The following is a 16,085-nucleotide window of genomic DNA, read 5'->3' on the forward strand; positions in this document are numbered from 1 at the left end:
TGAATGATATTTCCATTTTGTTGGTCAATCCCTTCATGTAGTACTGAATAGTCACTAACCAGCGAATAGTATATACACGTTATCAGTAATAGTGTGATGTATGCACATTTGTCATTAAGTCACATCCGTCTGTATTTGTAACACGCAATTCTCAGAATGCCATGCAGAAGACTCAACCTCACATACAACAGAAAGAAACTGAATACATGGAAATTTTTTCTCCTGAATAAAAAATGTGATAGTTCTATCCGTATGAAACGATTGCCCTTATTCTGTTTGACTCGCAAAGCTGCTAATTTGCAGCCTTGCAAGGCTCCCAGATGCCACCCGCCGAATGCCGGTGGGCCTGCCCTCCCACTCACACGTCACGTCCATTCACACGGTTTAACATAAACATCCGTTTACAGGCTATGTGGAAACACCCACATCATTCGATGGTCACCTTAGATAATATGCGTGCATGTTTGACAGGAACTGGGAGGGCAGCTGACGCACGGGTGATGCGAATGGACAAGAGTAACCCCAATATGTGTAATTATCAGCTAAGCACATCTATGTAGCATGCAGTCACATACAGCCACACACTACATACATCTTCTTACCTGCAATGGAGTAAATTTCAAGCCACAGGTATGACATGCTGAGAAATGTGTGTGTTTTAAATACAGTGGAATGTATACATAATGTAACAGGTTCGCCGTTCAGTCAGGACACCGCAGGCAGTTTCTGGTGTTTGGGCACGGTGCCTCAGTCCCTGCTCACTCGCTCCTATCGAGCATCAGCGCAATGTGCACCAAACTGAACAAGGTTTAAATCCCTTTCCCTTCTTATACAATCAGCCCTGTTCCCACCTGTGACTGTGCAGGTTTGAACACCTGGACTGGAGCATTATGTTTGGGAGCCCACCTATTTATCCCCCAAACACACATCAGAGACCCATTCCTGGCTTTGCAGTGAACCAGGTTCTGTTATCTGACTGCAAAACACTCTTTCTGATGCTGGACAGCTCCATAATCCTTTACAGGGCAGCTGTGACCAGAGAAATCTATCATCATGGTGAAATTAACCCTGTTTCACCACAATAGGTTTACATATCTACCCAAACACAATACATCAGTAGAACATCAACCACCAGTTTTAGTACTCTTGTAATACGTCAGTCGCTGTCATTTCACATTTGAACTGTCACAAAGACAGACCCATCCCTCTCCTTTGGTTCTTTAAAGCTTCTTTCAACCTAGAGGGTTTTTTTTTTATATTTCTCGATAACCAATGTATACAACAATGTGGTGGTATTGCACTTTTAATAATTAGCGTTTTGATTCTTGATTTTGTTCACCTATAGCATAGGTTCTCAAACTCAGTCCTCAGGACCCTAATAAGTTCTAATTTTTCAGGTAATCTAGCAGGTGTACAGGTGTATTTATTATTCCTTGATATATTGTAAAATATCCACAGTTGGAGACAAAAACTTTTCTTGTGATTCTGTGAGGATACCTGGACACATGTACTTTTTAATGTCCTGAGGATCAGTTTTACTGTACAATTGTTTGTTGAAGTTGTTTTAAGTGTTGTTGTTGCTGCAAGGCGGTCTAATTGCCTCTTTGTTTGAGCTCCTCCTTCCAAGTTCAACCTTATTTGACTGCCGCTGTGGTGTGTGGTTGTATAGAACAGTATGTGGCTTGTTACTGTTTAGTTTAGATTTAGTGGGTATAGTTTCCTTCTCATTAAGTGAAATGGCTACACCACCTGAACGGGTGAGTTATTTGTATAGTTGTACATCAATGATTGGTTTGTTTGATTGATTGTGTTTGTCATGTTTGTTTATTCAGTAAATCTTTACATTATCTTAAATTATCGGCAATTATCTAAACCTTTATTTTTTATTGTATTTGTGTTAATATGGTTAATGCAAATAACATGCAGGACAATGTGTGGGAAACGTCGTTATTGAGTTGATACAATATTTATCTATGTTTTAACCACTGCATTACTAATATGGTCTGATTATGATGATCAGAAACAGATTATAAACAGATTGTAACAGATTATAAACAGATTTATTGTTTTCGACATCCGTGATTTGGGTATTTTGTTAGTTTGTGTAACACTAACTACTTTTTTCTATTATTATTTTTTTTTCCCCTGCAGATGAATGTTATTTGAACAATGGAGGCTGCAGTCACCAATGCAGTGTGGCTCCCGGTAGGGGGGTTGTGTGTTCATGCCCACAGGGAATGCATCTGAGTGTTGATAACAAGACATGTGACATTGTGGATTACTGCACAAAGCATCTGCGGTGCAGTCAAGTGTGTGAACAGCACAAGCATGTTGTCAAATGTTCCTGCTATGAAGGCTGGACGTTAAATCCTGACGGAGAGACATGCAGCAGTGTTGGTAGGTTACATCCAGTCAGTTATACCTCCCCTACCAAACATAAATATTTTAAGCAAATCACTACTAATTGCTTATTTATAACAAGTGCATCACATCTTTATATTTAGTAAAATGACTAGTTTAATGACTAATGGTAAAACATCCCCATGCACAAGTGCTGATGATGGGGACCGCAGTACAAAGCAAATTTTATAAACAGGAGTTCATCTCTTGTCTAGTGTTAGCCATGTAGATGAATAAGAAGCTGTGGTCATTTTCTAGCTGAAGCTGCTTACTATTAAAGGTTCTCCTGCTTGGGATAGTGATGGTGGTAAATGGAATGGTAAAACATGATAAAATTAAACAAATTCAATTTGATGAAAGCTGTCACTAAAAAGCATAAATGACAGCAAAATCCTAAATAAAGTAAAAACAATAGACAGTACTATTCATACATGGAATAGGAACAAAATGAGGGTCTAGAAGCTCTACTAACTTCCACTTTATATTACTGTTTATGAACACAGGGACGGTGCAAGGCATCTCAGCTCCCCAGGCAAATATATTGTTTTGCGAGGGGAGGTGTGTGGATACCACCGCTGAAATGCTCCAGTGCCCATTCCACGCGGCAGTGCGGTCGCCGCTCACCTGCCCTATCTGGCGTTTGTGGGTGGTAACTGGCCATCTCCTGAGAATGTCCTGGAAAATGCAGGCCTGCCCAGGTGTTTCAGAGAAAGTCGTGTGACATCAGCTATGGCCCCGATCCATTTGCTTCTTTCAAAGCTGCCGAGTATGTCCTTGGATGGATTTGTAGCGCATTGTCGACCCAGCTAGGTTTTGCAAGCCGTGCAAAGCAATTTGCAGGCTTGCAAAGGGCAAGATATCACTGGTCAACGGCATCTAATCAAAGGGTGTTTCTGAATCGTGTGGCAACAATCGGGTCTGTATAATCCCCTTAGTAAACTGTTTCTGCTACAAAATACTTTTCGGGAAAGATTCACTATTTATTATTTACAGTAGACATTTACACTGCAGGTCTTGACTTTAAGCAAAGACTAGTGGTCAGACGGTAGGGCAGTCGACTGAAGTTCTGACTACTCTGCTGGCTGACTCAAATGAGAATTGAGAGATGAGGTGTTAGCATTCTGTTCTACATGGTGACGGGTACACTTTAGATCCACATGGTGTACAGCAGTGATGGAGGTTTAAGACAATGACACAACACCATCTATGTGGGAAAAAGATCACTCTGAATGAATCATGGCTCCGTACACAGATGTTTACACCGATCTCTCATTTAACAGTCAATTGTTAGTACAAAAAGGGCAGGATCCTCTGCTTTACCACCTACCGGCCAGTGAGTCATTTTAAGTGAAAACAATAATTTCAAGATTTTCTTGACGACATTCACTAATGTTGTTATTCAGTGCCTAGAATTTACAGAAAAATACATTGCTACACTGTTAAATTGATGCATCACTAAACTGACACAGGTTAATGGTTCTGTATGCACTTTTTATGTTGGTAATCTCCTGCAATGGTAGGAGCCTTTTGTAATCTGGGATTAACAGGTGGGAAAAATTCCAGAGATCTCAATAAAATCACGTTAAAGGGCTTGTATTGTGTATGCTCTCCTAGCGTTTAATTTATCTGTATGGTTTTTCTTTGTATTATCAGCCATATCTTTATAGCAACATGCAGATTTATTTTCCAGATGATAGAAAGACATTTTAAGGAGCAAAAAAATAGAAAAAATAAATCTTTTGTTAACCATTTCAAGCAAAGCCATTAAAACTTGAACACGCGAAAACACTTCTTAGATACCGCAGGCTTACAGTACACATCCTTTCACTTTGAAAATAAAGTTTTTTTTAAACGTACAGATGGAGTGCCTGTCAGCCAGGCTGGCGGAGAGGAGCTCCAACTGACAGTGACGATTGAACGTCTCACATGCTTGTGCCTCCATCAGCAAGGCGTGCGGCTTCCTTGCCTGTTTCCGCTTCAGAGAGACGGGCAGGAAGTGTGGGCAGCAAGTGGGGGCTGTGGGGGAGCTGCGGGGGAACCGGAAGAGAGCGGTGGAGGGCACAGACAAAACAGGGTGCGTGAGCATCCCATGCGCACACCCCCTTCTGATGGAAGGCGGCAGATGGTGTCGGCGGCGACTAGCGATTCTATCGCCAGGAGCAGCTCCATCAAGAGCTGCTCCATCTGTATGTGCAGCACCCTAGGAAGTTATGTGGGTTAAAGTCATTTAGATTGTTTTAATGTAATAGTAGTAATAATAATAATAATAATAATAAATTAAGCAAATAAAGGTGTTTACTATCCAAGTGGGCATATACAAAGAATATAATAGAATGCCCGAAGCATGATGAGCGAAGTGAGCCATGTGAGGGGATGCAGTACACTTATATCGTGTCCATGCAGACTAAATGGAATTTTTTTTTTTACCTTTTTCATGTCGACATTTTCCATGTCAGCCTAATGCATGTGGACCAATTTCATGTGTCGGCCTACGGACTGTTAACCTATAGTGGTCAGCCCAATGACTGTTGTCGCAAGTAATGTCGACCCTATAACCCATACCCGGCATGATATGTTGACAGTTATTATGTCAATATGCAGCATTTCAACATGAGCAAGTTGACAATGTTGACATTTTTATCCTATAGACCATGGTGAAATGTTGACATGTTACAATGTTGACATACTGTTCCTGGTGGACTTACCTGCTCCTAACAGCTGCAGTGGGTACATTGAATTCTTAACCCTAACCCTACCGCCTGCAGACTGATGGTAACGTTGACATTCTAATAATGTCATCATTTCACATGTTGGCGTTCTAAGAATGTTAACAAATTGTCTGTTGGCATTTTAACAATGTTGACATCATAACTGTCAACATTGTTCCACATTATAAATGTTAACTGCATTCCACTTTACATTGATGAGGTACTTTGGAGACATTTGTCCCATTTAGAGTCCCAAATTGCTTACAAGCATATTAGATCAGGGGTAGCCGATTTCGAAGTATTTAGCGCCACCTGTGTATCTTTTAAAATGTGTCAGTCAGTAATGAGTGCACCTGTGTACCTGAGAGGTGAGCTGGAAAACGTGAACTGTTGGTAACTCTCGAGGACTGGAGTCGGGCTACCCCTGTATTACATGGTGTGTCAGTGATACTCCAAGCCTTAATCTATATTGTTTGTTACCTATCTCCTGTAACACACAAGAAGATCTAAGGAACATGCAGTATCTGTAAAATGAGACAATTGGGAAATATGACTTTCATTATCATTGTTCATTGCTCATGACATAATTTTGTTCCTTAAGGCACATTTGCTTTGCTGTCTGTTCCTACTCCCCACATATTCTCATATTCTATAAAGCCCGATACTGTGTAGTTATAAAGTAAATAAAAGATGGAATAAACTAAAATGAATGCATTTTTATATGCAATAAAATGTTTTGGGTCTCTTTACTGACAAAGAGTTAATTGATGAGGTAAGGCTCAGCCTGCTGCCATAGCTACTGCTGCCCTTTTTGGCAGAACCACAATTCTGGGACTCATTTCCTCTAAGCCTAGGGTCTTACTAAAGTCTTCCAAGAACTGTGTTGCTACATGACCTGCTAAATGGCTTGCTGTGACTCAGATCTATATTTGTTCTATGGTACTAGCCATCTACATTCCAATCTTCATGATCATTACCACTAGTCTATTCCAGTCTTAATAAACTTAGTATTAATAATTTGCTTAATTTCCTTCCAGATGCATTTGAACCTTACATCATCTTTTCCATCCGCCATGAGATAAGACGGATCGACCTCCATAAGAGAGATTACAGCCTGCTAGTTCCTGGTTTAAGGAACACTATTGCATTGGATTTTCATTTTAATCAGAGTTTGCTGTACTGGACTGATGTTGTGGAAGATAAAATCTACAGGGGTCGACTATCAGAGACTTCGGGTAAGCAATGTTTGTAAACATTGTTATCGAAAACAAATAGGATATCGCTAATGGTGCCCATACTCGGTGCGATGATTGTATGCATTTTGAACTTTGTTTTGAACTTAAGGCCCCCATACATTAGGCCGACTTGTCCTTAGGACAAGTCGGACCCAATTCTCATGTGAGCCACCCGGGAGCTACCCGGGAGGCTCACATACAATTTGGCACTTGATTAGCCAAATTTTACGTGACAAATCGCATGTCGGGGAGCAGGGGGCGGGCGGTGAGGGGCAGGGGGCCGGCTGTGATCCTCATCAGGGGGAGCAGTGGGGCAGGCAGCGGGTCCCTGAGCGCTTAGCCGGCGGAGCCGGAGAGTGCTGACCTGGCCGGGTGGTGTGATGATCACAGATATCAGCAGCGCTGCGGGACGGGACGTGCAGTGGCGGGTATTAGATTTTTAAAATACCTGTCAAATGACTGGCCGTTCTCTGATTGGCTGAGCTCTCAGCCAATCAGAGAACGGACAGTCATTTTACAGGTATTTTAAAAATCTAATACTCGCCACTGCACGTCCAGTCCCACAGCGCTGCTGAATGATATCTGTGATCATCACACCGCCCCAGCCAGGTCAGCACTCTCCAGCACCGCCAGCTAAGCGCTCAGGGACCTGCTGTCCGCCCCACTGCTCCCCCGGTCAGTCTGCATGCATATGCCTGTCAGGTGGGCAGGCATATGCATACAGGGAGGTCGGACGTGATCTTATGTGCTGACCATCCGACCTCCCTGATCCGATCCGATGCGCACGGGACTGCGCATCGGATCGGATCAGTTATCACACACACCTGCGATTTTGGGGCGATTTCACCTGGTTATCGGCCCAAAGTGCCGAAATCGGATGAAATCGTCCCAAAATCGCATAGTGTATGGGGGCCTTTAGTTCCAAATGCATCGCGTGTAGATTACATTGCATTTCGCATTGCATATTTCTTTTGCCTTGCAATACAATGCGATACAATGCGATGCACACTCCCAAACATTGCATTTTGCAAGTCAGAAAAGTATGTGTAGCCCGTATTTTCCATACTAGATTGCATCACATCTAGTTCAAATCACACACTGTTTTTGCAAATCGCATGTGATTTGAACTAGATGCAATGCAATCTAGTACAGAACGCATCTAGTACATAACGCCCCTTGTATGGGTACCTTAGCATTCATTACTCATTACATTATTATTCGCCACTGTCTTCAATTAATGTTTTGTAAATAGATAATGGTGCATCCATGTTATGAATACTATAACATTTACTATTTGTGATTGGAATGACTAACATTTCTGGTTAACTGCAACTCTATCAAAATAAATATATCTGGTAACCAGTGCCTATATTATAGGTATAAAGTAAAACTTGTGATATGTGCTAAGTGGAAATTAAAAATGATATTTAGACATTAAAGTCTACTGTGTCAAAACAAATGTGGTAACATAATTTAGTATATTTGATTTTCCTAGAGTCATTTAGCCTTACAGTATATACTGCTGTCACAGTGCAAAGTCATGTTCTTTATACATGAGTCAAAAACAGATTCATCCTGGCTGAGACCACTTTCAGACTGATGGCCCAACATGGCTTACTGGCGGGTCGATAGCCTTCCCAGATGCAGACACTGAGCCAGCATTTTGGGATGAGATCATTTACAAGCACCAGTTCTTTCTATGCTGTAAATTGGTCCCAGGTTGCATAAACCCATGTTACACCTTGTACATTTATCCATGTTGAAATGTTGGGTTATTTCAACATGGTGCGTTTAAACTGCACAAGATCCCGGTTTGCTGCACATGCCCATGGAATAACCTTGGAGACAGCTGGCAGAGTGAAAGGGTTATTAGTCTCATCGAATTCTTTATATTTAAGATTAACAATTAACAAAACAAAAAGTGAGTTGAAAACCTAGTTTGGTCTTCTCCCCAAATCACAGTAATTGTGAAAAGATGAAGGATCTGACTTATAACATTCAACACCAATAGTTATTGCGCTGGAACAACCAAATGTAATTGCATCAATGACCTGGGGTCCTAGAAGGATAAATATAGGTGCTGGGACTTTTCCTTTCAGCTGAGGACTGCAAAGAACAGGAAAGAGATGGTGCCAACTGGCTTTCTGCTGTATTACTTTATAAAATAAGGTCAAATGTGGATTTAAACTTTAAAAAATTTATTGAAAATCCTAACCTAGAATATTTCTACATAAAAAAATTTAAATTATGCCCATTCCCCGTCTCCACACGAGACCTGCACTTTAGCTATGCTTGCTCTATTCCCATTTTGTCTCTCCATGTGTAAGGGACTGCTGGAGGAATGCTTCACTTATCCATACACCTCACTATACTTTACCAATGCTTGATCTTCACCAATCCACCTCTCAAGGAATAATTGCCAACAAGTACAATAATTGCCTATGATACACTCAAATTTAAATATGGATGTTTTACAAAAAAGAGCATATTTTTGGGTATCGGTAACTCTAAATGAGGTCCATATTTTGGATTATTGTTTACACACTTTTTATTGTTTACAGCAATTTCTTATGCTCCACAATAACTTAGCTTATCTTAATAAAATAACAACACGGACACCCATAAATGTGATGAAAGGGGGTAGCTTTTTTATTATGGGATAACCAATTTAAAAATTAAGATTAAATGGTGGCACAGAGAAGAACAGCCTGGCATTAGCAAAGGAAAATAGACAGAGAACAGTGGCCTACTTCCCTTCTACAATTCAAGGATGAAACCACTGCTCTTTGGATTAAAACAACTCGTAAGGGTAATAGGCCCCCAGCCTTATCTCTTACAGTGAACTTCCTCAACTTAGAAGAAGGCTGATTGCCTACAACAAAGCCAACTAGGATGTTCTCTCATTCAGCTGGGAAGGTAGGACCCACCTGGAATGGTGAGGTAACCTGCCACTGTCTGATCTCATGTTGTTCACCTCCCCTCCACATCCCAAGTCACAAAAAAAATATTACAACTAAATGTCCATTTTAAACCTGACACTATCAGCTACAAACAAAGCCAACACAAAAACGAAGCAACCAAATGAAAAAATCCTCATTTAGGAAAGGACTGTAGGCAAGTGTCCAACTCAGAAGAGAACACATACCAGTAATCTCCTGAATAAAAACATAAATAAAGCTGGTCATACATCTACAGATTTATTGTCATGACTGGCTGGTTGGAACAAAAACCTGGTAATATCTGATTGACAGTTTGTCAGTTTTTCAGCATTTTGAAGCAAATGGTCAACTTATTATTTATTTATTACTATTAGTTATTTATATAGTGCACAAATATTCCACAGCACTTTACAGAGAATATTTTAAAGATTCACATCAGTCCCTGCCCCAGTGGAGCTTACTATCTACTAATTATTCCCTACCACATATACATGCAGACACATTCATTCTAGGGTTAATTTTGTTGGGCGCCAATTGACCTACCAGTACATATTTGGATTGTAGGAGGAAATCAGGGTACTTGTTTCCTAGCACGGCACCCATCGCATCGTATACCATTACACTAAATAAGGTAAACGATGGTATGCAATGCGATGCAACGCGATATTGTACAATAAAATATCGCATGCCATACAATGGCATATGATGCGATCGTATACGATTTTTGATTGTACAAGTACCCTGATGGGCCCTTACAATGTTAAATAGCCCCCCCATAGTCAACGCCACCCCCAGGATCAACGCCAACCCGAAGCGTGTCGAGCGCAGGGAGCCCGCGAGGGGCGGTGGTACGCGTCCTCTGACCTTTTCATACCCCCACTATCCATGTTGGCGTGGAGTTGAATTTAAATATTGTGGCGAGCGCAGCGAGCCACCGAACCTGAAGCGTGGCGAGCAAAGCAAGGGGGTCGCGCAATACATGTAAAGTAATCCGTGTCCCGTTCGGGCTCGGTGGATCGCTGCGCTCGCCACACTACCTAAAATCAACTCCACGCCGACGTGGATAGTGGGGGTATGAAAAGGTCGGAGGACGCGTACTGCCACCCCTCGCGGGCTTGCTACGCTCGCCACCCTTCGGGTTGGCGTTTATAGTGGAGGTGGCATTGCCAATGGGGGTGCATTTAACATTAAAAGCACATTAAAAGCACCCATCAGGGTGCTTGTACAATTAAAAATCGGTTCGCATCGCATGCTATATTGCATGCAATGCATGCGATTGTAATACAATCAAAATTGGGGGAACCGTGCTAGGAAACAAGTACCGAAATCAGAGTACCCGAGGAAACCTATGCAAGCACTGGCAGAATATACAAACAGTTAGGGCCATGGTAAGACTCTAACCTATGACCTCAGTGCTGTGAGACAGTAATGCTAACCATTACATCATTCATGCTGCCCTATCATTTGCTCATCCATTGCCAGATTTTTGTTCCAACTAGCCAGATCGGACAATAATTCTGTTGATTTATGGTCAACTAAACCCACCCTAAACACCAAAACAGGCTAGCCACTGGCTATGCAAAACACCTAACCGCCAATTTAACCCATGTGATCTTGGAACTACTGCAGAGTGCCGAGCCTGGAGGTTTATGACACTTCTGTCACTTAACATTCCCTCCGTGTTTTTTACATGGTATAATATGCCTAAATAACAACCAACCAGATTCTCTGATTTTTGTTGGACTGCTTGGAAAGCATATGCTAACATCTGAAATATTGGAGTACTATAGATTAAATCTTGAGATGTTTAAGTCTGTTGAACAGTTAAACCATTTAAATTAATTTAAAGTTAAATTTGAATAATGACAGTTTATTATTGCATATGTCAACTCTGCAATGCAAATGGTGAACCTTGACGCTTAAATGCTTTTATTGTGTTAATGGGAAATTAGTTTTTTTTTTTAAATGCGCATTTAAAACAAACAGAAATAAAAAAAAAATCTCAAATCTGTTTTGCTAGCCTTGAACAAGAATGCAAATTGTGAATATGAACCAAAAACTCTGAACTGCAAGCTGGGTCCAAAGCTGTTTATACTGAGAAAATGTTTGGGGTAATAGAACCAGTGAATCTTGAAGTGGTTCCAAATTTCCCAGCAATTCTAATTACTGCACATTTGTGTACATTGCTTCATGTTATTATATAAGTTCCACAGTCAGAATTGTTCACAGCACCGCAAACAAAAAGACTGTAAAATACTTTTAATCCTGATTACTAATGATTTTCTCTGCAATTATGTTGTGAATGACAGTCATGATTACAGCTGCTAAAAAAAAATGTGTGCATATTTCTGTGCTAATTAGTTGATATTAAAATGTCTCTGGTTTTCTCTAGGTGTAAGTGGGATTGAAGTAGTCATTCAGCATGGTCTGGCCACACCTGAGGGTTTAGCAATAGATTGGATTGCTGGAAACATATATTGGATAGACAGCAATTTGGATCAAATTGAAGTTGCTAAATTAGATGGCAAAATGAGATCGACATTGATAGCAGGTGGGATGGAACACCCCAGAGCCATCGCCTTGGATCCTAGATATGGGTAATTTTAATAGAACATGTATTGTGACTTTATTTCTAATCTACAATCACTGTTAACACTGTAAATATTCAAATACATGTATACAGTGCATATATGTATATGTACATACATTACTGTATTTGTTCTCTATTTAATTCAGATGTAAGTCACTGTTTTGCTTATTTATGTGCTTTGTAATTTGTTGCTGCAGATCCCTTCTAGCATCATATAAATAAAAGATAACTATACAGGTTGAGTCTCCCTTATAAGTGTATTACAAAAAACAAATATTCCGAAAACCGCGGTTATCCAGAATATTTTTTTTTTTTTTGGGGGGGGGGGGGGGGGGTTGGTATTTTTCCCCACTGACCCTTTTTTCATACTTACTTCATCCCCCAATGTCAACAGAGACCTTCAGGATCCTCTTCAGCGGCATCTCCGGTCCCAGGGGTGCATTGCGCGAGTGCAGTGGTGCCTCAGTGATGTCACCGGCACACTCGCACAATGCACCCGTGGGAATGGAGATACTGCTGAAAAGGATGCTGAAGACCGCTGTGGACATCAGGGGACACTGTGGACATCAGGGGATCATTGGGGCACCACCAGAGGACCAGGTAAGTGTGAAAACAAAATCTGTAAAAATCCCTTATCCAAAATGCTCTGGATCCTGAGCATTTCGGATAAGGGATACTCAACCTGTAATTATAATATTAAGTACAGTAAAAGTGTCAATGATAAGTATATGACAGTGTGTTGGGGCAAACACCCGGGCTATTTAAGCCCTCTATAAAAGCACATCACTATCGCCGGGCTAGATATTTCAAGCATGCTTGAAATATCTAGTCGTCTCCCATGTTCTCTGTATTGAGCGCACAGGCAGTAGCAGATTGCTCAGCACACATTTAACACTTCAATTATTATTGCACCATTATCCATTTCAACATATTTATAAAACCCAACACAACATACAGTATAATCCATAGATTATTAATGCTAAAGGTTTTAAAAGCCTATTCAAAGTATAAAAAAGACAATACATGCTTGTTTAAATTAAATCTGTTGGACGCTAAAAGGAAGCGTCCGCTTCCTAAATTGAAATTTTTTAAAGAATTTAGCAGATTCTGAAGTTATTACTTATACATAACTCTTTGTATACTTACGGTGGCAGTTTAAAATAGGAGATTGCCCATGGTCATGGTCCCCTTTCTCTCTGGCCAGAGTTTACTGTGCATGCGTAAGTTTTCGGGAAAATGGCACCTGCGATTTGATCCCGGGAACGTTTATACGGCACATACACAGGGAAAATGGCCACTGCACCATTTTTCTAGTGATTTTTGTCTGGAGCCACCAATGCATGAATGCGGGTAGGTACAGTACGAATAAATATATGGTGTAGGGTATGAAGTATGATCCCCCCAAGGACACTGCACCCATTATAGATATGCCATTGTGTACTAAAGACAAAATTTTAAACGTTAAATGATTTGCCCTGATGTGCTGTTATGGATATATACCAGAAATTAAATTAAAATGTACCATTCTTGAAATCAGTGCATGTGCATTAATGAGCACCAAGCAAACACAGTGGCGGAAGCAAGGGAGTTTTAGATTACTGTACTAACAAGGATGCTATCCATTCACAATGAACTAGTGTGCTGTGGGATAGCCTGAGCCACATGGTTAATCAATAGGCTGTATTCACATGTATTCAAAGGTTCACAACACATATGGCCGTATTCAATTTAACCCTTTACAATGTTTCGGTGGAACCCTCGCTGTCAGAGGACATTGAGTATTTCCCCCAAACAGCAAGGCTCGTGGCTAATACAGGGAGCCTGCTGCATTTAGCCCCGATCCTCGCTGTTTTAGCGTCCGCACACGCCGTTTCTACTTTGCTGCAAAAACCCGGCAATGTGGAAACGGCGTGTGCAGGGGGTCAGGTGAGTAATGACCATGCGAGCTGTGACAGCGACCAGTCAACACCGCTCACTGTCAAAGCTCACAAAAGTCATTGAATATACCCCAAAATGGCTGCCCATGCTATGCATAAGTTCATTTCAGGTAAACAACGCAAAACACTCTTTCTGTCTTTTGTTCACCTCAGTGCTTTTAATCACTTTGTATAAATTATATCCAATCCAGATACTCTGCCATTATATTTAAACGTAAAATCGTTTAATTATGCATAAAGAAAATTGTAATTGTTTAGAATGATAAAAATAAAACATTCAAATTCCACAGTGAAATAAGGTTAAAATCAGCAACAGATGCAGTACAATAGATTTTAATAATTCCTTAATTTTCATTTGCCTGCCCTGGGTTCGGAGACTGCTCCAGTTTTTCCAGCGCAGGCTATCATTATCCTTATGCTTTATAAGGAACAGGAGTTATTACAGCTCCTCATTCTGTCTGACATTTACATTAAGTGGTACTTGACCTTTTCAGTCGAACATTTTAGATATTCCCTGTTTGAAGAAAATCATTTTGATAATGCTGTTCAATGGCTCAGTTGATTTTAATGGAACTTTAGTTTGCTTTACAAGAGTTGGGTTTATCTCTATTGTCTGTTCGGCATGAACAAAATTTATTCTGCTATTGTTTATTTTTAATTACTTTTCCTAGTTAGTTACAGTAAATTGATAAAGCTGTTGCGTAACTCAATTTTCCAGTCCCAACCATAAAATAATAGCTTACAGCCGTATGCTTGCATGTGTACAAGATATAGTTGTTTCGAATTCTATATGCTACAGTTCTATAGAAATTACCAGGGATTACCAGGTTAGATATACAATTTCCATCTATTAAAAATGTTAAATTTAGGAAACATTTTTAATTTTTAATGACTAATGTATGGTAGCTATGAGCCTTTAAGCAAGTTTTACAAGTTACATTTCATTGTGTTTCTTTCTCATTATGTTTCTTTCTCATTATGTTTCATTTCTTTCTTCACTAGTTTATTAAAATAAAAAAAAAATATTAGTTGTTTGAGCAGGCACAACCGTTTTTGGCCAATGAAACCTGCAGCTATATGAAATGTATGTGATTTAGCTGGACATGTCAAAATGTTAAACATAAAAACGTTTTAAAAATGGTTGTATATTTATTTCATCAGTATACAAATACTGACGCTTTTAACCCCTTCCCGACATTTGACGTACATTTACGTCATGGTCGGGATGTACTTCCCGACACATGACGTAAATGTACGTCATGACTTCAAAGTGTCACCGCGTCTAGGGACGCGGTGACAGAGGGACGATGTCTGCTGTCCCTGACAGCAGACATCTTCCCTCATTGCCCAGGGGGGGCAGCGATGCCCCCCGCCATGGGCGATCGCTGCGATTGGCTGTTCAAACGTGAACAGCCAAAAGCAGCGTTTACTGTGTGATGTGCATAATTTTGACTCTGCTGCCCCCTAGTGTCCAAAAAAATGAAAAGCAGGTTGAAATAATGATGTAATAATAAAGTATAGATATGGTCTTTGTTAGTTATTAACTGTTTTGAGTGGTATGATTATTTGTCTCACAAGCAGAAAATGTAACATTTTGCAAATTGCAAAATGTTCATTTTTTTTACGACATTTTGGTATTTTTTCACAAAAAAAAAAAAACAGTATCGACCAAAATTTATCACTAACTTAAAGTACAATGTGTCACGGGAAAACAATCTCAAAATCACTGGGATAAGTAAAAGCAAAAAAAAGTTATCCCCACTTAAGTGATACCTGTCAAATTTGAAAAAAAGGCCTCTGTCAGGAAGGCAAAAACATGCTGCGTCGGGAAGGGGTTAAGTATGATATATATATATATATATATATTTATATATATTGATAGGAGAAAACAGCACTCTCAATTTTCCTGGGCAACAGCTGGGGTGTCCTTACAACTCAGACCACAATCCTTGGGGCCAAATATATCCAAACAGATAAAGAGCGCACTCACCAGACTTGGGATAAAACTTCAAACTTTTATTGATCCATTTAAAATATCCAAAGCAAAGTCGACGTTTCGGGTCACCGCATGACCCTTTTTCAAGACTGCATAAGCCTGGATCCCTGAGGCAGTATGACAAACACTGATCCCCCTACCAGCTAATATCCCATGACTCTCCACCTCCATAATCACAACTAGCCAATCGTTACTCAAAAGCAATAAACACTCACCTGTATGAGTTTACAATCAGGTGTCCACGCAAATTACCTGCTGGCTCACTGCAGCATGCGTTTCA

General features: G+C 40.3%; 1 protein-coding gene across 4 annotated transcripts in view; it reads left to right on the forward strand.

Moving 5' to 3' along the window:
* The window catches only part of LRP1B (LDL receptor related protein 1B), a 1,445,580-nt gene that overhangs the window by 825,712 nt on the left and 603,783 nt on the right, over positions 1-16,085 (forward strand). For all 4 annotated transcript variants that reach the window (XM_083153866.1, XM_083153869.1, XM_083153867.1 and 1 more), the window contains exons 23-25: positions 2,152-2,397; positions 6,146-6,343; positions 11,675-11,879. In XM_083153866.1, coding sequence (XP_083009992.1) covers positions 2,152-2,397; positions 6,146-6,343; positions 11,675-11,879 — 649 coding nt within the window. The remainder of the gene's footprint in view (positions 1-2,151; positions 2,398-6,145; positions 6,344-11,674; positions 11,880-16,085) is intronic.

The sequence above is a fragment of the Crinia signifera genome, chromosome 7 (assembly GCF_055691185.1).
Source record: "Crinia signifera chromosome 7, ASM5569118v1, whole genome shotgun sequence".
Taxonomy (NCBI): Eukaryota; Metazoa; Chordata; class Amphibia; order Anura; family Myobatrachidae; genus Crinia; species Crinia signifera.